The following is a 23,621-nucleotide window of genomic DNA, read 5'->3' as shown; positions in this document are numbered from 1 at the left end:
AGATTATTTGACTAGTCTAATAGCTATTAAGGAAGTTGAAAACCTAATTTTAAAACTCCCTCCAAGAAGAAATCTCTATACCCAGAGTGTTTCACTTGAGAATTACACATAATGTTTAAAGTATATAAACATCAATTCTATATAATCTCTTTCAGAAAGTAGAAGAGGAAGGATCACTTCCCAATTCGTTTTATGAAACTAGTTATTATCCTAATACCAAAACTAGGCAGAGAACACAAAAAGACTACAAAACAGTATCACTCATGAATACAGATGCAAAAATCCTTTAATCCTTTAACACAGAATTCAGCAATATGTAAAAAGAATTACACACTTATACACCACAACCAAGTGGGGTTTATTTGAGGGATGCAAAATTGATTTGGTAGTCAAAAATCAATCAATATAATCCATCACTTATTAACCACCTAAAAACTTACATAATCATATCAACAGATGCAGAAAAGCATTTGACAAAATTGAGTATGTACTCAACATAAAAATTCCCAGAAACATAGGAATACATGTAAGAATTTCCTGAATCTGACAGAACATACATATTTTTTAAAAAACCTGCTATTATTACATACTGAATAACGAAAAACTGAATGCTTTCCTCCTAAGATCAAGAATAAGGTGAAGATTTCAGTGTTCACCACTCATTCAACAGAGCGCTGAAGTTGTAGCCAATGCAATAAGGCAAGAAAACTAAGTGCATACAAATCAGAAAGAAAGAAATAAAGCTGTCCCCATTTGTAGCTGACATGACTGCCTACGTAGAAACTCCCAAAATATCTACCAAAGAAGAAAGAAAAAGAAATCAAGTCAGAGGTATGAATCTAACAAAACACACAGAGGACTTGTTGCTAAAACTACATAATGCTAACGAAAGAAATAAAAAATCTAAATAAATAGAGACATACCATGTTCATAGATCAGAAGATTCAACATAGTAAAGATTTCAATTCTTCCCAAATGTTTAATGAAATTCCTATTAAAATCCCAGCAACATTTTTCTGTAGATATAGAAAAGATTTGGATGTCATCAGGAATGGTGAAGTAAGGAACTCCAGAAATCTTCTCCTCCATAAAAGTGATGAGAACAGTGACAAAAATCGTCAAAATTAACACTTTCACAGGACTCTGGAATTTAACCAAATGCTTGTAACAATATGGGAAGCTCTTATTCAAGAAAAATGGCTGAATCTCAGTAAAAACAGCAAGCTCTGTAGAATTTTGAACTTGCTTCATTCCTAAACCCCTTGTTCCATTCATGTGGCATCCTTGAAAAGCAACAGCCCACAATCATAGTGAAAACCTGCAGTCTAGCAGCCACTGGAGAGATATGAACAGGTTTGGAGCTCTAATGGCAAAAAAAAATGCAATTACTTTTGCACCAACCTAATAAATCCTCATTCTCGAGAAATGTCATTATCTGATCTACCCAGCAGTTTCCTGGGAAAACTTACTTGTATAAGGCTTGTTTGTATTTGACCTGACTCACAGCTCACCATTGCAAAACAGCCTTTTCCTTGCATGCATTTATCAAAAACAATCAGAAGCAACTGTTTAGCATCACAACTGCCTGAAGCAGATAACAGTTACAGCAAACAATAAGCTAACCAAAAATCTTAAAAGAAAAGGCTGGGGAATGAGCTTCTCCCCAAACCATATGAGGTTTTGGAAATTCCTGGGATTCTAGCAGGTCATGTGCATTAGCAGGACTGTGTGCATGCCCAGGGCTATGTACATGATCCAAAAAGACCTGAGAAGACCCTAAGTTCTCATCTCTGTTTCATTTTGAGGTTGTGTGCAAATAGGAAGTGAAGGCTGAGACAGAGTTAACCAAAGTTTTCAACAATCTTAGGAGCATTTATTCAAGAAAAATGATTGTATCTCAGTAAAGTGTGAATACTGCCTGGCTGAATGTTGAAGGCATGACCCAACATATACACAGAGATCCTCAACAAAGACTGGGAAACACATGGGTTCCAGGCATTTTAGGAAATACAGATTCAGTCATTAGCTAACCACTAAACTAACCTAGTATTGACTTCAGTAGCCACATATGACCAAGAATAAGAACTTTACAGAACTAAGAAAGTCACTAAACAAACAAACACCAACAACATATTCAATGAAACAGCAACAACAACAAGCCCTGGGGAGGGGAAAGGGACTGACTTCCAGAGTTGCTAGAGTATGTTACTTAAACCGTCCAGTTTCAACAAAAACTTGTAACACATTCAAATAAAGGAAAACGTATGGCCCACACTCAGGAAAAAAGCAGTCAACAGAAAAAGTCCCTGAGGAAGTACAGAAATGGACTTACAAGACAAACGGGCTTTAACCATTTTTCTGTTTGCCCTGAGAATACTTGCCGGCGGTGCTTACTTTCACATTGAAAATCAGTCAGATTCGGTTAAGCCTCAGAGTGTGTTTATGTAAAATTAAACGAGTGCTGGCAGTGAGCTGCATGTACTTTTTTTCTAAATAGGAAAAGGATTAAAACAGCTATTTTAAATATGTTCAATAAACTAAAAGAAACCATGTCAAAAAAAAAAAAACTAAAGGAAAGGAAGAGAACAACATCTCACTGAATATGGAGTATCAATAAAAGCACAGAAACTATAAAAAAAAGCCAAAGAGAAAAATTTAGAGTTGAAAAATGCAGTAACTGAAATGAAAGACTAATCAGAGGGTCTTAACAGCAAATTCAAACAGGCAGAAGAAAGAATAAGTGAACTTGAAGACAGGTTGATTGAAATTATCCAGCTTGAGGGACAGGAAGAAAAAAGAAATCAAGAAAAATAATCGGAGGGCCAGGCGTGGTGGCTCATGCCTGCAATCTCAGCACTTTGGGAGGCCGAGGCGGGTGGATCACCTGAGGTCAGGAGTTGGAGACCAGCCTGGCCAACATGGTGAAACCCCGTCTCTACTAAAAATACAAAAAATTAGCTGGGTGTAATGGTGGGCGCCTATAATCCCAGCTACTCAGGAGGCTGAGGTTGCAGTGAGCCAAGATTGTGCCATTGCACTCTGGCCTGGGCAACAAGAGTTAAAGTCCATCTCAGAACAACAACAAAAAAATTAACAGTCTCTGAGATTTGTGGGATACCATCAAGCATATCAAAATATGAAAGTCTCAAAAAAGAAAAGAGACAGAAAGAATATATGAAGAAATACTGAACAATGACTTCCTAACTTTGATGAAAAACATTAATCTGCACATTTAAGAAGCTCAATGAATTCCAAACAGGATAAACTCAAGGAGATTCCCAACTAGATTAGCTATAAGAAAGAGAAAACTTTATAAGTAAGAAAAAAGTGACTCATCACATACCAGAATCCTCAATAAGATTAACAACTGACTCATTAGAAACCATGGAGGCCAGAAGGCAGTGGGACGACATATTCAAAGTGCTGAAAAAAAAACCAAGAATTCTATATCCAGCAAAAACTATCCTTCAAAAACAAACAAAAACTTAAGACATTCCTAGATAAACAAAAAAACAATTTGTCACTAGCAGACCTCCCCTACAAGATACACTAAAAGGCATCTTTAAGGCTGAAATGAAAGGACCCTAGACAGTACTCTGAATCTACACAAGTAAATCAAGAGAACCAGTAAAGGTAATTAAATAGATAAATGTAAAATATAACATAAATGTATTTTGTTGTTTATAACTTTTTTTTCTTCCTATCCAATATAAAAGAACTACTGTGGTATAAACATACATATTTAGTCTTTGTCCTAGGTTCTTGGCACAGAGTTCTTAAAACCCTCGGAATTTTCTGAGTGACAGGAGTGTCTTTTATTATTCATAATAAGCCCCTTTCTGCAATATCTGGTTTTATGCTAATGAGGACAAAAACATCATGGTCCAACTATCTACTGTTTACAAGAGGCACATTTTAGATTCAAAGACACAAACAGGCTTAAAGTAAAAGGATGGAACTTTAGTCAAAAGAGAACTCTTTATTTCTCCTTTCCTAGCAAGTCAGAGGAAGTATAATACAAAAGCAACACGATCAAATAAACCAATAAAACATATCATTAAATCTAAACACAGGCTGATTATCCTTTATCCAAAATGCTTGGGACCAGAAGTGTTTTGGATTTCAAATTTTTTAAGACCTTTGAATATCTGCATTATACTTACAGGTTCAACTTCCCCAATCCAGAAATCCAAAATGCTCTAAAGTGCATTTCCTTTGAGCATCATGTCAATACACTCAAAACAGTTTTGGGTTTTGGAGCATTTTTAGATTTCATATTAGAGATATCCAACATGTCAATACTGGCAGTAAAATAATAATAATAATAATATTTTAAATAACCACAAGTCAAACTTCTGATGATACTGACATGGAAGTACAGGAAGAGAAAGTATAAGCTTGCTAATTTTTTGTTCTTAATTAGGTGGGAGAATAAAGATACTGATGAACTCTTTTGTTAGAAATGTGTCACTTAAAATTTTAAGAATATATGTACACACATATATATACATATATACATAGCTATGTATACCTGCATGTAAACCCACACATTTGTGTATGTGTATATATATACATCTATAAATTTATATATGTATATATGGAAGAAAGGAAGAAACAGGAAGAAACCTCAGCATTCTACCTTCTGCACATTATGACACATTGTAATATTCAGATTCAGAAGATAGACCGTTGAGCTCTCTCCTTTGGTTTTTAAATAGGTGACATGTGATGCTTAAGTCATATGAGTTGTAGCGTGAGTTAGCTCACTTAAAATTTTAAGATAATCACTAGGATAGGACTAAATATAACTTTCAACCTATAGAATAAAAAATAGAATGAGAAAACCTTGGTTAACAGCAACAGAAAATAGAAAGAGAGGAGGAATCAAGTAAAAAGTATAAGTAGAAAACATAACAGTAAATGTGAACTGTTTAAACTTCATCTGTTTAAACTCCTTTATTTCCTATCAAATTGAAAAAAATTTCAAAACAAAACCCAGTATTATTTACAGCACATAAACCAAAACATGGTACAGAAATAAAAACAAAGTAAGAAAGCTTTAAAATCTAGGAAGCAAAAACTGATATAATTACAAGGAAAAACAGACAAACCTATACTCATAGAAGGAGATACTGACACCTTAAAAATAACTAAATCAGGCCAGGTGCGGTGGCTCACACTTGTAATTCTAGCACTTTGGGAGGCTAACGCAGGTGAATTACTTGAGGTCAGGTGTTTGAGACCAGCCTGGTCAACATGGTGAAACTCCGTCTCTATTAAAAATACAAAAATTAGCCAGGCATGGTGGTGCATGCCTGTAGTCCCAGCTACTTGGGTGACTCAGGCAGGAGAATCACTTGAACCCGGGAGGCAGAAGCTGCAGTGAGCCAAGACTGTGCCACTGTACTCCAGCCTCGGAGATAGAGCAAGACTCCGTCTTATAACAATAACAACAACAAAAACTAAATCAAGTAGGTTAACAAAAAAGTAGACTATATGAGTATACATATATGAGTATACATAATTATAGTAAGCCTATTCTAATGTACGTATGTATATGTGTGTATACATATGTCCACACCTGAAGAAAGAATGCACATTCTTTTCAAATACATGAAGAATAGGTACAAAAATCAAATATACAATAAAAGCCAAAAAAAAGTCTCAAAAAATTCTTTAAAAAAGTCGTAAGGCCACATTTGTTGACCATAAAGCAGTATAAGTAGAACTCGACATTTTTTAAAAGCCTAAAAAATTCCATATCCATAGAAATTAAAACAATAAGAACTGCTAGGTAACCTCAAATGAATGAAAACATTTAAACAAAAATTATAATATCTTAAACTGAAACAAAGAGCCTACTAATCAACACATGTGAGATGTAGCCAAATGATGCCCAGAAAAAAATTTATATCCTACAATGCATTTATTAAAATTAGGAAAGATGAAAAATAAAAGAAACACACTTTTTACAATTCAAGAACGTTAAAAAATACTCAAAGCAGAAAGATGAATTAAGAAAGAGGAAATCATTAAATAGTCAACAAAAAATAAAGTTGATTTTTAAAAAAAATTAGTTGAAAAGACTTACAAAGTGACAAGCCCTGGCAAATATGATGAGGGGAAAAAATGGATACACAAATATCAGTGATAGGAAGAGAAGAAATATAAATGATTGAAACTGATCCAAAGAGTATTAAATTATTTACCAGGTCTGCATAAGCCTGAAAACAAAACCAGTTAAGAACAGAACAAACAATAAAATTATAGGCCAATCTCACACAGTTCAAAAAATCCTAAATACAAAATTTTATAGTTGAATACCGCAATGTATTAAAACATCAATTAAAATTTAAGGCAGGAATACAAGGGAAGTTCAACATGAGGCAATCTACCAACTTTGTATTTGTGTCTGGGAATATAGGATTAGTTTTATGTCTTTTTCTGCCTAACCCTAATAAAATAATAGGAGTAGAGTAAAAAGGGATCCATCCTATGAGGATAAAAGAAAGGGAAGAGAGATCACTAAATGGAAAGTTTAATAAATACTTAGAAGATGAAAAAACAAATAACTAATTTAGCAGTATATTATAGGAACCATAGTGTAAAGGGTGAGTGAAAAAGAAAGGGATGTGAAGAACTGATTATTCCTTCTAAAAAATAAAAACAAATAAAAACCCCAGAAATTCTTAGGACAAGGAAATGCCAAGTACAAACAACATCACATAGAATGCAATTATTCATATCTTCCTTCATACCCCAATCCCCTTCTCCCAACATACACAACCCTAAGCACGTAACACTGACAACCAAGCTGCTTCTGTGAACATTTGTGGTTAATTCTTTGGAGAAATTAAATGAGCCGCCTGGGACTTAAAGGGATAGAAAAAGGGGTGAGGCTGAAAACTAGGAGATTAACATAATGCTTCAACCACCAGAAATGCTTGAAGTTACATGTCTACCCCCAAGGCAGGTAATTTCAAAATTTAGTCTCAGAATGGTCCTGAAGAATAGAAACACACATATATTTGGGCATCTGTTAGCAAAAGAGCCCACTTTCTTACCTAATCATCCTAACATAATTTTGTCATCAGGCCCACCCACGCACGAAAAATTTGTAATCAGCCTTTTAATGCCTTACTTTTAACCATAAAGAGAACCAAAGATTCCCAGATAAACAAGGAAAGACTCCAGGAAGAAAGCAAGAAACCAAAATAAGAAAAGAAACAAAAATCTACTAAGAAAAAACAATATTATAAAGGAAAAAAACTTTAAAAACTTTTAATTTATAATCTCAGATTGAGAAGAAGCTGCACATATCAAAAACAACACGATACTACAAACTGAAACAAGATTTTTCCTTAGCAATAAATTACCTGCAGTAGGCTAAAGTTTTACAACGTTAAGTGCCTTCATTTCTAGAAATTGGAGCTATAAACCAAGATTATATCAAAACAGAGTAAAACTCAACAATAAAAATATAATAAAGATAAAAAGTTCTAGCCAGGGGCAGTGGCTCATGCCTGTAATCCCAGCACTTTGGGAAGCCGAGGCAGGTGGATAGCTTGAGCTCAGGCATTTGAGGCCAGCCTGGGCAACACGGCAAAAACCCATCTCTACAAAAATTCAAAAAAGTACCTGAGTGTGGTGGCATGCACCTGTGGCCCCAGCTACTCAGGAGGCTGAGGTGGGAGGATTATTTGAGCCTGGGAGGCAGAGGCTGCAGTGAGCCAAGATCAAGCCACTGTACTCCGACCTGGGTAACAGAGACCCTGTCTCCAAAAAAACAAAAACAAAAACAAAAACAAAAAACAAAAGATGAAAAGTTCCATAGTTTAAGTATACTTTGTCCCATTAATTTCTTTTTTTTTTTTTTTTTTTTTTTTTTATTATACTTTAGGGTTTTAGGGTACATGTGCACAATGTGCAGGTTTGTTACATATGTATCCATGTGCCATGTTGATTTCCTGCACCCATTAACTCGTCATTTAGCATTAGGTGTATCTCCTAATGCTGTCCTTCCCCCCTCCCCCCACCCCACAACAGTCCCCGGAGTGTGATGTTCCCCTTCCTGTGTCCATGAGTTCTCATTGTTCAATTCCCACCTATGAGTGAGAACATGCGGTGTTTGGTTTTTTGTCCTTGCGATAGTTTACTGAGAATGATGTTTTCCAGTTTCATCCATGTCCCTACAAAGGACACGAACTCATCATTTTTTATGGCTGCATAGTATTCCATGGTGTATATGTGCCACAGTTTCTTAATCCAGTCTATCGTTGTTGGACATTTGGGTTGGTTCCAACTCTTTGCTATTGTGAATAGTGCTGCAATAAACATACGTGTGCATGTGTCTTTATAGCAGCATGATTTATAGTCCTTTGGGTATATACCCAGTAATGGGATGGCTGGGTCAAATGGTATTTCTAGTTCGAGATCCCTGAGGAATCGCCACACTGACTTCCACAATGGTTGAACTAGTTTACAGTCCCACCAACAGTGTAAAAGTGTTCCTATTTCTCCACATCCTCTCCAGCACCTATTGTTTCCTGATTTTTTAATGATGGCCATTCTAACTGGTGTGAGATGGTATCTCACTGTGGTTTTGATTTGCATTTCTCTGATGGCCAGTGATGATGAGCATTTCTTCATGTGTTTTTTGGCTGCATAAATGTCTTCTTTTGAGAAGTGTCTGTTCATGTCCTCTGCCCACTTTTTGATGGGGTTGTTTGTTTTTTTCTTGTAAATTTGTTTGAGTTCATTGTAGATTCTGGATATTAGCCCTTTGTCAGATGAGTAGGTTGTGAAAATTTTCTCCCATTCTGTAGGTTGCCTGTTCACTCTGATGGTAGTTTCTTTTGCTGTGCAGAAGCTCTTTAGTTTAATGAGATCCCATTTGTCGATTTTTGCTTTTGTTGCCATTGCTTTTGGTGTTTTAGACATGAAGTCCTTGCCCACGCCTATGTCCTGAATGGTATTGCCTAGGTTTTCTTGTAGGATTTTAATGGTTTTAGGTCTAACATATAAGTCTTTAATCCATCTTCAATTAATTTTTGTATAAGGTGTAAGGAAGGGATCCAGTTTCAGCTTTCTACATATGGCTAGCCAGTTTTCCCAGCACCATTTATTAAATAGGGAATCCTTTCCCCATTTCTTGTTTTTGTCAGGTTTGTCAAAGATCAGATAGTTGTAGCTATGCGGCGTCATTTCTGAGGGCTCTGTTCTGTTCCATTGATCTATGTCTCTGTTGTGGTACCAGTACCATGCTGTTTTGGTTACTGTAGCCTTGTAGTATAGTTTAAAGTCAGGTAGCGTGATGCCTCCAGCTTTGTTCTTTTGGCTTAGGATTGACTTGGCGATGCGGGCTCTTTTTTGGTTCCATATGAACTTTAAAGTAGTTTTTTCCAATTCTGTGAAGAAAGTCATTGGTAGCTTGATGGGGATGGCATTGAATCTATAAATGACCTTGGGCAGTATGGCCATTTTCACGATATTGATTCTTCCAACCCATGAGCATGGAATGTTCTTCCATTTGTTTGTATCCTCTTTGATTTCATTGAGCAGTGGTTTGTAGTTCTCCTTGAAGAGGTCCTTCACATCCCTTGTAAGTTGGATTCCTAGGTATTTTATTCTCTTTGAAGCAATTGTGAATGGGAGTTCACTCATGATTTGGCTCTCTGTTTGTCTGTTATTGGTGTACAAGAATGCTTGTGATTTTTGTACATTAATTTTGTATCCTGAGACTTTGCTGAAGTTGCTAATCAGCTTAAGGAGATTTTGGGCTGAGACAATGGGGTTTTCTAGATATACAATCATGTCATCTGCAAACAGGGACAATTTGACTTCCTCTTTTCCTAGTTGAATACCCTTTATTTCCTTCTCCTGCCTGATTGCTCTGGCCAGAACTTCCAGCACTATGTTGAATAGGAGCGGTGAGAGAGGGCATCCCTGTCTTGTGCCAGTTTTCAGAGGGAATGCTTCCAGTTTTTGCCCATTCAGTATGATATTGGCTGTGGGTTTGTCATAGATAGCTCTTATTATTTTGAGATACGTCCCATCAATACCTAATTTATTGAGAGTTTTTAGCATGAAGGGTTGTTGAATTTTGTCAAAGGCCTTTTCTGCATCTATTGAGATAACCATGTGGTTTTTGTCTTTGGTTCTGTTTATATGCTGGATTACATTTATTGATTTGCGTATGTTGAACCAGCCTTGCATCCCAGGGATGAAGCCCGCTTGATCATGGTGGATAAGCTTTTTGATGTGCTGCTGGATTCGGTTTGCCAGTATTTTATTGAGGATTTTTGCATCAATGTTCATCAAGGATATTGGTCTGAAATTCTCTTTTTTGGTTATGTCTCTGCCAGGTTTTGGTATCAGGACGATGCTGGCTTCATAAAATGTGTTAGGGAGGATTCCCTCTTTTTCTATCGATTGGAATAGTTTCAGAAGGAATGGTACCAGTTCCTCCTTGTACCTCTGGTAGAATTCAGCTGTGAATCCGTCAGGTCCTGGACTCTTTTTGGTTGGTAAGCTATTGATTATTGCCACAATTTCAGAACCTGTTATTGGTCTATTCAGAGATTCAACTTCTTCCTGGTTTAGTCTTGGGAGGGTGTATTTGTCAAGGAATTTATCCATTTCTTCTAGATTTTCTAGTTTATTTGCATAGAGGTGTTTGTAGTATTCTCTGATGGTAGATTGTATTTCTGTGGGATCGGTGGTGATATCCCCTTTTTCGTTTTTTATTGCATCTATTTGATTCTTCTCTCTTTTCTTCTTTATTAGTCTTGCTAGCGGTCCATCAATTTTGTTGATCTTTTCAAAAAACCAGCTCCTGGATTCATTAATTTTTTGAAGGGTTTTTTGTGTCTCTATTTCCTTCAGTTCTGCTCTGATTTTAGTTATTTCTAGCCTTCTGCTAGCTTTTGAATGTGTTTCCTCTTGCTTTTCTAGTTCTTTTAATTGTGATGTTAGGGTGTCAATTTTGGATCTTTCCTGCTTTCTCTTGTGGGCATTTAGTGCTATAAATTTCCCTCTACACACTGCTTTGAATGTGTCCCAGAGATGCTGGTATGTTGTATCTTTGTTCTCGTTGGTTTCAAAGAACATCTTTATTTCTGCCTTCATTTCATTATGTACCCAATAGTCATTCAGGAGCAGGTTGTTCAGTTTCCATGTAGTTGACTGGTTTTGAGTGAATTTCTTAATCCTGAGTTCTAGTTTGATTGCACTGTGGTCTGAGAGACAGTTTGTTCTAATTTCTGTTCTTTTACATTTGCTGAGGAGAGCTTTACTTCCAACTATGTGGTCAATTTTGGAATAGGTGTGGTGTGGTGCTGAAAAAAATGTATATTCTGTTGACTTGGGGTGGAGAGTTCTGTAGATGTCTATTAGGTCCACTTTATGTAGAGCTGAGTTCAATTCCTGGATATCCTTGTTAACTTTCTGTCTCGTTGATCTGTCTAATGTTGACAGTGGGGTGTTAAAATCTCCCATTATTATTGTGTGGGAGTTTAAGTCCCTTTGTAGGTCACTGAGGACTTGCTTTATGAATCTGGGTGCTCCTGTGTTGGGTGCATATATATTTAGGATAGTTAGCTCTTCTTGTTGAATTGATCCCTTTACCATTATGTAATGGCCTTCTTTGTCTCTTTTGATCTTTGTTGGTTTAAAGTCTATTTTATCAGAGACTAGGATTGCAACCCCTGCCTTTTTTTGTTTTCCAGTTGCTTGATAGATCTTCCTCCATCCCTTTATTTTGAGTCTATGTGTGTCTCTGCACGTGAGATGGGTTTCCTGAATACAGCACACTGATGGGTCCTGACTCCTTATCCAGTTTGCCAGTCTGTGTCTTTTGATTGGAGCATTTAGCCCATTTACATTTAACGTTAATATTGTTGTGTGTGAATCTGATCCTGTCATTATGATGTTAGTTGGTTATTTTGCTCGTTAGTTGCTATTGTTTCTTCCTAGCCTCGATGGTCTTTACAATTTGGCATGTTTTTGCAGTGGCTGGTACCGGTTGTTCCTTTCCATGTTTAGTGCTTCCTTCAGGAGCTCTTTTAGGGCAGGCCTGGTGGTGACAAAATCACTCAGCGTTTGCTTGTCTGTGAAGTATTTTATTTCTCCTTCACTTACGAAGCTTAGTTTGGCGGGATAGCAAATTCTGGGTTGAAAATTCTTTTCTTTAAGAATGTTGAATATTGGCCCCCACTCTCTTCTGGCTTGTAGAGTTTCTGCTGAGCGATCAGCTGTTAGTCTGATGGGCTTCCCTTTGTGGGTAACCCGACCTTTCTCTCTGGCTGCCCTTAACATTTTTTCCTTCATTTCAACTTTGGCGAATCTGACAATTATGTGTCTTGGAGTTGCCCTTCTCGAGGAGTATCTTTGTGGGGTTCTCTGTATTTCCTGAATCTGAATGCTGGCCTGCCTTGCTAGATTGGGGAAGTTCTCCTGGATAATATCTTGCAGAGTGTTTTCCAACTTGGTTCCTTTCTCCCCATCATTTTCAGGTACACCAATCAGACGTAGGTTTGGTCTTTTCACATAGTCCCAAATTTCTCGGAGGCTTTGTTCATTTCTTTTTATTCTTTTTTCTCTAAGCTTCCCTTCTCTCTTCATTTCATTCATTTCATCTTCCATCAGCGATACCCTTTCTTCCAGTTGATCGCATCTGCTACTGAGGCTTCTGCAATCTTCGCGTAGTTCTCGAAACTTGGCTTTCAGCTCCATCAGCTCCTTTAAGCCCTTCTCTCCATTGGTTATTCTAGTTATCCATTCTTCTAATATTTTTTCAAAGTTTTTAACTTCTTTGCTATTGTTTTGAATTTCCTCTCGTAGCTCAGAGTAGTTTGATCGTCTGAAGCCTTCTTCTCTCAACTCATCAAAGTCATCCTCCATCCAGCTTTGTTCCGTTGCTGGTGAGGAACTGCGTTCCTTTGGAGGAGGAGAGGTGCTCTGTTTTTTAGAGTTTCCAGTTTTTTTGTTCTGTTTTTTCCCCATCTTTGTGGTTTTATCTACTTTTGGTCTTTGATGATGGTGATGTACAGATGGGTTTTTGGTGTGGATGTCCTTTCTGTTTGTTAGTTTTCCTTCTACCAGACAGGACCCTCAGCTGCAGGTCTGTTGGAGTTTACTAGAGGTCCACTCCAGACCCTGTTTGGCTGGGTGTCAGCAGCGGTGGCTGCAGAACAGCGGATTTTCGTGAGACCACAAATTCAGCTGTCTGATAGTTCGTCTGAAAGTTTTGTCTCAGAGGAGTACCCGGTTGAATGAGGTGTCAGTCTGTCCCTACTGGGGGGGGTGCCTCCCAGTTAGGCTGCTCAGGGATGAGGGACCCACTTTAGGAGGCAGTCTGTCCGTTCTCAGATCTCCAGCTGCGTGCTGGGAGAACCACTACTCTGTTCAAAGCTGTCAGTCAGACAGGGACCTTTAAGTCTGTGGAGGTTCTTGCTGAGTTTTTGTTTGTCTGTGCCCTGCCCCCAGAGGTGGAGCCTATAGAGGCAGGCAGGCCTCCTTGAGCTGTGGTGGGCTCCAGCCAGTTCGAGCTTCCTGGCTGCTTTGTTTACCTAAGCAAGCCTGGGCAATGGCGGGCGCCCCTCCCCCAGCCTCGCTGCCGCCTTGCAGCTTGATCTCAGACTGCTGTGCTAGCAATCAGCAAGACTCCGTGGGCACAGGACCCTCCGAGCCAGGTGTGGGACACAATCTCCTAGTGTGCCGTTTTCCAGGCCCGTTGGAAAAGCACAGTATTGGGGTGGGACTGACCCGATATTCCAGGTGCCGTCTGTTTCCCCTTTCTTTGACTAGGAAAGGGAGCTCCCTGACCCCTTGCGCTTCCCAGGTGAGGTAATGCCTCGCCCTGCTTCGGCTCGCGCACAGTGCGCTTCACCGACTGTCCTGCACCCACTGTTAGGCACTCCCTAGTGAGATGAAACCGGTACCTCAAGCAGAAATGCAGAAATCATCCGTCTTCTGTGTCGCTGGGGCTGGGAGCTAGAGACCGGAGCTGTTCCTATTCGGCCATGAGGGTCCTTCCTGTCCCATTAATTTCAATCATGCATAAACGTACATATGCATTTTCTACATAAGTGTTATCACTGATTTTTCAAAATAAAAGGTCTATTTCTGTGTTTTAAAAAACAACAGAATAAATCCCTTAGAGCTTAATTTTTGCTGTTAAGGTAACCAAATCCACCATTATCCTATTAAAAAACTACAGCCACTCAGCTATAAAGATCGTAAGGCACAGCTGCCAGTAGTTTTGAGAAATTTTTCACAATTGTCCTCTAAGCAACTACTATACTTCCAAATCTTACATTCCCTCGGATTAAGAAATAAGAGAATGCAGAGGATCTTGGCCATTCCCCAACAAGAATCTGTCCCATAATCCGTATTTGAAAACAAAAGTTAGAGCAAACTTTGATGTAATAAAAATTTTAGTATGAAACCTTACATGTTTATCTTTCCTTTCTATAACATCTTGCTTCTGTTTGCATTTTTGAGATGCCTCCTTAATATCTGTCGCCTGTAAAATTAAACCAGAGAGGGGGGGACAGCTAGTTAAAAACTCATGCAAGCAAATTATATGGCCCTGCCCATTCAAATATTGAGTTAACCCACAAAAATTTATTTCAAGCAAAATCCATAATTATCAACAAAATACCAAGAGTTATTTGCAAGTCTATAAAAGGTTATTCCTAATGATATTAATAAACAGTTGCAGTAATACGTATGCATGTTTTTCTCTTTACATTTATCTTCCTATTTCATCTGATCCTAAAAACAACCCTACAGGAAAATCAGGACAAATATTACTGACTGGTAGGGCTCAAAAGAGGCCAAGTAACCTGTATACATAGCTAAAAAATGGAAACTAATTATAAAAAATCAGGTCTGATTTCAAATGCAGAGCTCTATCATACCAAGTATGTTACCTCCTTGATATTTTTCATTAACACATAAAACACATACATGACATATAATAGACATCTTACACATCATTAACAACTATAATATGTAATTCAAACAGTAGAAAACAGGGTTATACAGAAAACAACATTATAGGCTAAGACTACTATTCTTGGAAAGGCTTGTTTGCAAGGTCAGTCCTTGGTTGTTGTCTGGAAATTTGGATTTTGGGAGTGTTTCTACCATTTCCTAACTGATAAGAGTGGCTCACTGTGCGTGTTTGTACAAACAATGTGGCTGATGCAGAACATCTGCTTTCCTTCTTGCATTCTGGAAGTTGAGAACGTGCAGCTAGAATGCCTAGTTGCCTGAAGCCCATAAAAACCTTGGGTGCTGAGTCTGTAATGCACTTCCCCTATAGACAGGACTTTAAAAATGTTGTCATAATTTGATGACAGAAGAATTAAACACATTCTGTGTGACTTCTCTGGGGGAGGACCCTTGGAAGCTTGTGCTTGGTTTCTTCTAGACTTTGTCCTCAGGGCATTTTCCCTTTCCTGACTGTTTTGCATCCTTTTGCTGTAATAAATTTTAGCTGTGAGCCCTCCTAGGCAATCACGTCTCTGGTGGATCTCTGATGCCAAGAGACAATAGTTTCTTCCCATAGAGGAAAACTAATTTTCTGATGCTAGTAACACTGATGTATGCAGGCTTAAATCATACATGCTAATCATGTAAGATAAAGATTACTATTACTATCCTCACCTGACTGAGGAGAATAAAACTCAGAGAGACTAAATGATTTGCTGAAGGTCAGACAGCTGAGTGAGGATTTAAAATACAGGTCTGTGTGACTCAAAAGCCTATGCCCTGTCTGTAACACTTTATCACCTGCCTGGAATTTAAAAAAAAAAAAAAAAAATTACAAGTATTGGAAAAAGTTTCCTGCTGGAACAGAACCAGCAGGAAGAAGAACAGCATGAATATTAAACAAAATTAACCACTGCGTTACTGTTGCAAGGCTATGGGTGCTAATAACTACTTTTACTATAGACTGACATAAGGTACCACTTCAGAATCCAGGATCACTTCTTTAGGAAAATAATTCTGAAACATCTTAGGCCATGCAGATTTTCACATAAATAAATTAGGCTTGTGGATGTTTGACAATGAGCCTAATTTAACAATAGCTGGGCTTCTGTTATAAATACACAAAACAAAGGGTTAAATATGTTTCCTTAATTAAGAGATTTGAAATTTATTATGTACATATTTTCCACTACAAAAGTAGTTTTACAGTAACAGAAAATTCAAGAACAAAAAAAAGCAATTACAAATCCACAACTTAACTACAACCAACCATCATTAACATAACAATGACTGCCAACTATTAGTTTCATATCCTTGAGGAAGTCGTGTTATCACTGGTATTCAGTATCTTTAACAATAAAATGAGGATACTTGTCTAGATAATATCTACAATTCCTTTTCCCCGTAACATTTAAAATGACCAATGGCAGCACTCTTTCAGAATCAGATCTAATCAAGTCCTAAAACCTTTATCTGATCTTAGTAATTGTTTAATTTTCTGGACTTGAGTGCAATAATTTTAACTCACTTCAACCTGTATTAGAATTAAGATATAGTGGAGCTTTTCCAACATGATAGTAGCAAAGTCAAACATTGTTCAACATAGTATCTGGTACAATCTAGCTCAAGAAGTCATTTTTCTGACTTTCAGGTGCCTAAAAAGAGAAAGTACAATCACATCTCGAAATCAAAGAGCTCCACATAACTTCTTTTTTACAAACAAAAGATGAAACTTATATTAGTCAAACCTGTATAAATGGCAATCTCAAATTCAGTAACAAAAAACCTGGAGTAGCATATTCACATGAGAATAAAACACAATCTTTAAAATCTTTAAAAATAGAGACGATGCCTATAAAAAAAATACTGCTAAGTTCGTAATACACTATCTCCTAAATGATCTTTCAATAGCAGAAATCATGTTTCACACAATTTTTTTCCCAGTAGCAGTGCCAGGCTAAGATCCACCCTTTACGATCACTGACACCCATCTTCAAGCACAGTGGCCAAAATCAGGGGTATACAGTAGACAAAGATTATGAATGGTTTTCTGGTTTCATAAAATTAACCTATATATAGCATAAATTCTACTGGTCTAATTACAAATAATTCTACATATTTGAGCCAATTGACAATTTATATCAGAAATTATTTTTTTGATTTATTTTTAAATTTTTATTATCACATATATTTTTTGAGATAGGGCCTCGCTCTGTCATCCACGCTGGAGAGCAGTGGCACGAGCTCAGCTCACTGCAACCTCTGCCTCGTAGTTCAAGTGATCCTCCTGCCTCAGCCTCACAAGTAGCAGGGACCTATAGGCACATACCACCATGCCTGGCTAACTTTTTTGTATTTTTCACAGAGACAGGGTTTCACCATGTTGGCCAAGCTGGTCTTGAACTCCTGAGCTCAACTGATCCGCCCGCCTCAGCCTCCCAAAGTGCTGGGATTACAGGCATGAGCCACTGTGCCCAGCCATATCAGAGGTTCTTAAGTAGGCGTCAATACCTTGACTTCAGTGCATCCATGAATCTCCAAAATCTCATGCACAATTTTGGATCTGCCTATACTGCGTTATTTTAGAAGAAGGAATTTAAACAATTCTGAAATAATCTCTAACTTCAAAATCCACCAAAGGTTAGAAGCTTTGTCATAAAAAATATCTAGTTATACTTTTAAAATACAGGGAATATTATTCTATTATCTATTCCAAAAACATCAGATTTTCTATATTGCCCTCCTTCAAAAGGGTGTATAATTATGAAGCAGATACATAATATATTCACAAAAAGAGCTCGGTGTTTCCAGGAATACCACTATGAATCCTCTTGTACCTAAAAAAAAAAATCATATTTCACTCTTCTCTCTTTATATCTTGGAAGTCCTATAAAGTAGCAACACTTCAACAGTAATAAGTATGTCCTTGAAAATCCTATGGTGGCAGAATTCCTAGTTAAAAAACTTAAGAAATGAAAGATACTGGAAAACCCTTGAAAATATTTTCAAACACCTGCAAAATATTTTTTATATTTGCTAAAATAAAATTCAGATAATCCAAAATTGAACCCAAAAAGTACCTTTTCTTTGATTTGAGCCTCCAAATTGTGACGCTCGTTTTCCATTTCTTCAATTCGACGTGTTATAGGAATCTGCCCTTCTTTAAGTTTTCTGACCTCTTCCTTCACTCGGTCACGAACTAGTTTTACTTCTTCATATTCCTGACGAACATTTTCATATTCCTTGCAAATAATTCAACAAACAGAAGTTAATGCCCTAGCTTAAACACATATACTAAAAATCAAGATACAGGCAGAAACCAAATCTAAGAAAAGATTGTTTTGACATCAAAACAGGTTTATTAATGTAAATTTGTCCTCTGGGACAACTTCAGAAATAGTAAATACCAGTGTAATGATTTAGTAACAGTCTTGATAATCACTGAGCGTTTATTTCTATCACCAGTTCAGATTCTCGGACTTCCACCCTGTTCTCTGAAACATATCCTAATGGCTACGAAAATGTGACTTACCTCTAATCTGTCAATAAAGAAGAGATACAGGGATGCATAAAGAAACAAAAGAAACTCAAGGATAAAGGGTAAAAATGAAAAAAAAAAAAAAAAGAAAAAACAAAAAACAGAACAAAATGAAAATGGGTCAAAAGAAAATAAAAAGCAGCATGTAGGTGAAAGTGATGCCTGTCATGTCATAGGAGTATTTGCTAAAACAAAATTGAGTGGCACACTAAGACAGCATTATATAAGAGTGAATGGAATGATGGTAAGAAAAGAAAAAATAAACATATGAGTAAAGAAGAAAAATGAAAAAAGGCAAATCAATCTTAGAAAAAATAAGCAAAATCAAAAGACACAGTGAGTGAAGCAGTAATAATGGACATAGGAAAAATAAAATTTAGAAAAGCCAAAGAAACGAAAATTTAAGAATCATGAAATGATGGAATAGGGAGAAGGGGGAAGACAGAACAAGAATGTCACAAATACTCTTTTCAAGCAAGTAACAATGATTTCCATTCTAACCTTGGAACAAACACTACAAAACTTTCTTACCTATTTTGTTCTACCAATTATAAAGTAATGCAATGAGGGAATTGAATCTTTAACCCAAACTGTGGTCTTAAATAATAAAATACACATCACACAGTGATTAGAAATAACAGATTAGCTTCAGGAAAATTATAAAACATATGAGTAGAAGATTACAGTTAAGACACATCAGCTACATCTGCAACTGAGGCTGATATTAGTGGCAAACGCCAAGTAAATTCTCAGTGACCTGACTGAGGACACCCAAACATTTACTTTTCTGATCATTAACATCTTTAAAAAAACAATCAAAAACTATCTGTTGAGGACTAAAATCTGGAAGAATTAAGAGCACTGTGTTAATTATTATTTATGAAACAGTAATAACTAGCACACAGCTAAGGTAATAAACTAGTAAAAGAAAGCCTGGCTCGGTGGCTCACGCCCGTAATCAGTATTTTGGGAGGCTGTGGGGGGGGGGGCGGATCACCTGAGGTCAGGAGTTCAAGACCAGCCTGGCCAACATGGTGAGACCCTGTCTCTACTAAAAATACAAAATAAGAGTTAGCCAGGTGTGGTGGCACATGCCTATAATCCCAACTACTGGGAGGCTGAGGCAGGAGAATCGCTTGAACCCAGGAGGCAGAGGTTGCAGTGAGCCGAGATCGTACCACTGAACTCCAAAATGGGAGACACAGCAAGACTCTGTCTCAAAAAAAAGACATGAATTTTATTATGTATAACATATAAAGCCAAAAATGAAAAAGAAGCACCTAACTTGAATACACAGTAACTAATACTTTCATCATAATTACTCTGCTACTTAAAGAAACGCCTATTTTGCCTCTAAAAATTATGACTTACCACCCATGGCCTTTTTGCTTCAAGCATCTCAATTAAATCTAAATGTCGCTTCCGTTCGTAGAACCTCTCCACATCTTGTTTATATCTTTCATTCCTCTGAACCATTTTCTGTAGATACTCAGTTTTCTCTTTGCATGAGGTCTACAATAAATATATGTTGAACAATCAGTTTGACAGAAGAATGACAACAGGTCACATCTTTTAACAATGAAAAATAAACAATGATAGCAAAATTTCACAAAAAAGAATTCACAGGAGTTCTTAAGAACTATGTAGACTCCAGCCTGGGCAACAGTGAGACCCTGTCTCAACAAAACACCTAAAACCTGTGTAAAAGCAACATTCATACCCAATTTCTGGTCTAGGGTCTACAATTTATTAGTCCTAATTGTAAAGAAGCCCTGTCACATCTGAGCCCAGGCTCTTCTTGCCCAAATACCTGCTGCATCCACTTGAAGGGTAGAAGCAATTCACTTAATATAAATGAAAGCTAAACAAAAGCTGTAAAAGTTATATACAAATGAAAAGTAGTATTACTAGGATTAGGATGTTAAATAAACACTCATGACTGAAAGGTCTTAGAAACGAGATGAAAGAAAACTAAGAATTAGCCTTTATGTTGTCAATTAATAAATACAAAGATGTACTCAGAACCTAGTAGAATATATGCTTGTATGCTTGTTTTCTTTCAGCGGATGGTCGAGAGTATCGGTGAGTGTTTCAAGTGAAAGTATTTGATTGTGTGACATACAGAAAGGTAAAAGAACAGAATATCTGAAGCTAAAATAACTATAAAAAGCTCAGAACAACTCCTTTGATTATTCACTTTGATTAAGTATAATAAAAACATTTTTTTCCCTGTCTGGTGGACAAAGGTAAAAAATAACATTTAATTACAGTAAAATACATATTATTAAGTACATAAAGTTACACTTTAAGAGAAAGCAATTGGTTACAAGATTTCTATGCTTATTTCCTGGGTGACACACCAAACCCCTGTGACACAATGTGTCTATATAACAAACCTGCACATGTACCCCTGAACCTAAAATTAAAAACAGATTTCCTTTTTTTTTTGAGACAGAGTTTCGCTCTTGTTGCCCAGGCTGGAGTGAAATGGCATGTTCTCGGCTCACTTCAACTTCCGCCTCCCAGGTTCAAACAATTCTCCTGCCTCAGCCTCCCAAGTAGCTGGGATTACAGGTGCCCACCATCACATCTGGCTAATTTTTGTATTTTTACTAGAGACAGGGTTTCACCATGTTGGCCAGGCTGGTCTCAAACTCCTGACCTCAGGTGATCCACCCGCCTTGGCCTCCTAAAGTGCTGGGATTACAGGCGTGAGACACCACATCCAGCCAGATTTCCTTTTTTTTGAGACAGGGTCTCACTCTGTCACCCAGGCTGGAATGCAGTGGTGCAATCACAGCTCACTGCAACCTTGACCTCCTTGGCTCAAGCAATCCTTCCACCTTAGCTTCCCAAGTGCTGGAAGTACAGGCATGGGCCACCATGCCTGGCTAACTTTTCTCATTTCTTTTCATGTAGAGACAGGGTCTCCCTGTTGCCCAGGCTGGTCTCGAACTCCTGAACTCAAGCGATTTTCCCGAATCAGTCTCCCAAAGTATTGGGATTGGAGGTCTGAGCCACCACACCCAGACTAAAAGATTTCTTATTATGAAAAATTTACTGTATTTATTTTAGTTGCTGGGATGTAGAAAAAAGATCCATTAAATAAAACACCTTTACAAAGGATATGCTATAAAAGTACATTTTTATGTTTATTAATGGTGAAAATAACCAACAACATTCCAAATAAATGTGTAATTCTCTTCCAAAGTTTACCCTCACGTGACTGAAAAAAATACATGAGAGAACTGGTTCAACAGAAGTGCTATATTAAATGGCACATGGTATCTCTTCTATTACTCAAAGCCTTACACAATGCCTGGACATAGTAGGTGTTTAATAGATAACTGAATCAATGAAAGAATAACTTCCTGAGATAATTTTTTTTTATAATACTGTTATTGGTTCCGTAAAAATTCAATTAGTAATATGTATTTGCTGAAATAGTCAACCTTTTTAAACTTCACATTAGATCCATTCGCACTCTGTCACTTTAACTGATATTAGCAGTACAATCCTAAGTGAAAAAAAATCACAAATACGAATTCACTCAATGAATCAATACTACTACTCTCTCTCCCATGTTTTGAGATACAGAAATCAATAAGAAACAATACAAATGAGTTGTCTATTTTAAAGTACCTCGAGCTGTTTTTCTTTCTCTCTGAAGTTTTTGAGTTTACAGTGATATCTGTGCATTTCTGGGGGACCAATTGACTTTTCAGTGGCTTCGAGGAGTTCAATTTTGCTGAGTTTAGCAAATTCTCCAACTTTGTCCTAGAGCACAAAAATTAAATATCAGCAACTATCATTCATTTACATATATCTTCAAAATGTATTTCACTCAATGCTTACACGTGTCAAGGTGAAACTCATTAAAAAAAATCTTTGAGATATAAACCTTTTGTGCATTATTCTTTAGAATAATGAAGATAAACAGGGTATAAATTGTTATCTTTTTGATCGTCTTTAAAAATTTTCTGTGCCAAGATTTCAAGGTTGAAATGTTTACATATGTATAATAAAAGTTTGGGAATAAAAGAACACATAGTCCCAAGATGAAAATGATCACTGCCTATTACATATCAGTTGAAATGTTATAGGGTTTAAAAAGAAAAAAAAGGCAATTTCAAACATCTACTTCTGGAGATAATCTGACATCAGCTGATAAGTGTTAAAATAAATAAAAACCTTTTAAAAATGTTTAAGTTTTGTTTAATTTGCACATTATGAAATCATCATTGTGTTTCTGAACAAAAAAGAAATTAGTATTAGTTAATGCCATCACTAGACAGCATTCGAAGTCAAATTTAAGAAGTAACATGACTTTAACATTTAACATACGTTATTAGCATTTTTTATGTTTAATAAACTATAACAAGATTTTATAAGGTATACTTATAAATATAGGAGTTTTATTATATCAAATATTTTCTAGACTCAAATATATCAAATATTATATATGTATAATGTATACGAACAAAAACTGACTAAAAAGTTCTTCATTAACAACATTTTAAGGGTCTACACATAGAAGCACATAGCTATCTGAGCTACTCTCTGAACTTAAAAAATAATACTTTATTTCAAAATACTCTTAGACTTTTTTACTAATTGAAATTTTCCAAATTACTATAAATTAATAACATTATACTCTAAGTGATGAAATGCTACCTTTACAAAGAACTGTAAGAGTGCTATGTTCAATTTAAATAGCAGTCATTATGATATCCCTTCTATGGCATAAAAAGGAAACACTATACACAAAATTTTCCCATCTTTACATTTATTTCTCTCATACCTGAGGGAGAAACTGGCAAAGATTCCCCACTTGAATATTTAAGGCTGCAACTTGCTCTTCCACTACTTTCTGGGTTGTAGATTTTTTGTTGATGAACCAAAAGGACTGATTTTTTGCCACATCAATCTCACGGGTGATTACAAGGTTTCCAGAAGCCTTGAACCTAATTAAAAAATAATTTAAGAATCTTTATATTCAAAATATATACATTAGTTTAGAGATAAAATTCCCAAAATTCTCTTGCATAACAGGTGCCAGATAGAATTATTATTATGATTTTTACTC

General features: G+C 36.6%; 1 protein-coding gene across 4 annotated transcripts in view; it reads right to left on the bottom strand.

The window, feature by feature from the left end:
- Nucleotides 1-23,621, bottom strand: part of SMC5 (structural maintenance of chromosomes 5) — a 104,413-nt gene that overhangs the window by 62,115 nt on the left and 18,677 nt on the right. For 3 of the 4 annotated variants that reach the window (XM_032164258.2, XM_032164259.2, XM_058445424.1), the window contains 5 exons: nucleotides 23,337-23,499; nucleotides 22,178-22,312; nucleotides 19,907-20,047; nucleotides 18,078-18,239; nucleotides 14,453-14,524 (listed from right to left, as the gene is read on the bottom strand). In XM_032164258.2, coding sequence (XP_032020149.1) covers nucleotides 14,453-14,524; nucleotides 18,078-18,239; nucleotides 19,907-20,047; nucleotides 22,178-22,312; nucleotides 23,337-23,499 — 673 coding nt within the window. The remainder of the gene's footprint in view (nucleotides 1-14,452; nucleotides 14,525-18,077; nucleotides 18,240-19,906; nucleotides 20,048-22,177; nucleotides 22,313-23,336; nucleotides 23,500-23,621) is intronic. The other variant, XM_032164260.2, reaches the window with a different exon arrangement.

Source organism: Hylobates moloch, unplaced genomic scaffold, assembly GCF_009828535.3.
Source record: "Hylobates moloch isolate HMO894 unplaced genomic scaffold, HMol_V3 SCAFFOLD_10, whole genome shotgun sequence".
NCBI lineage: Eukaryota > Metazoa > Chordata > Mammalia > Primates > Hylobatidae > Hylobates > Hylobates moloch.
Note: the sequence above shows the minus strand (reverse complement) of the source record. Positions and strands in the feature narration are given on the sequence as shown.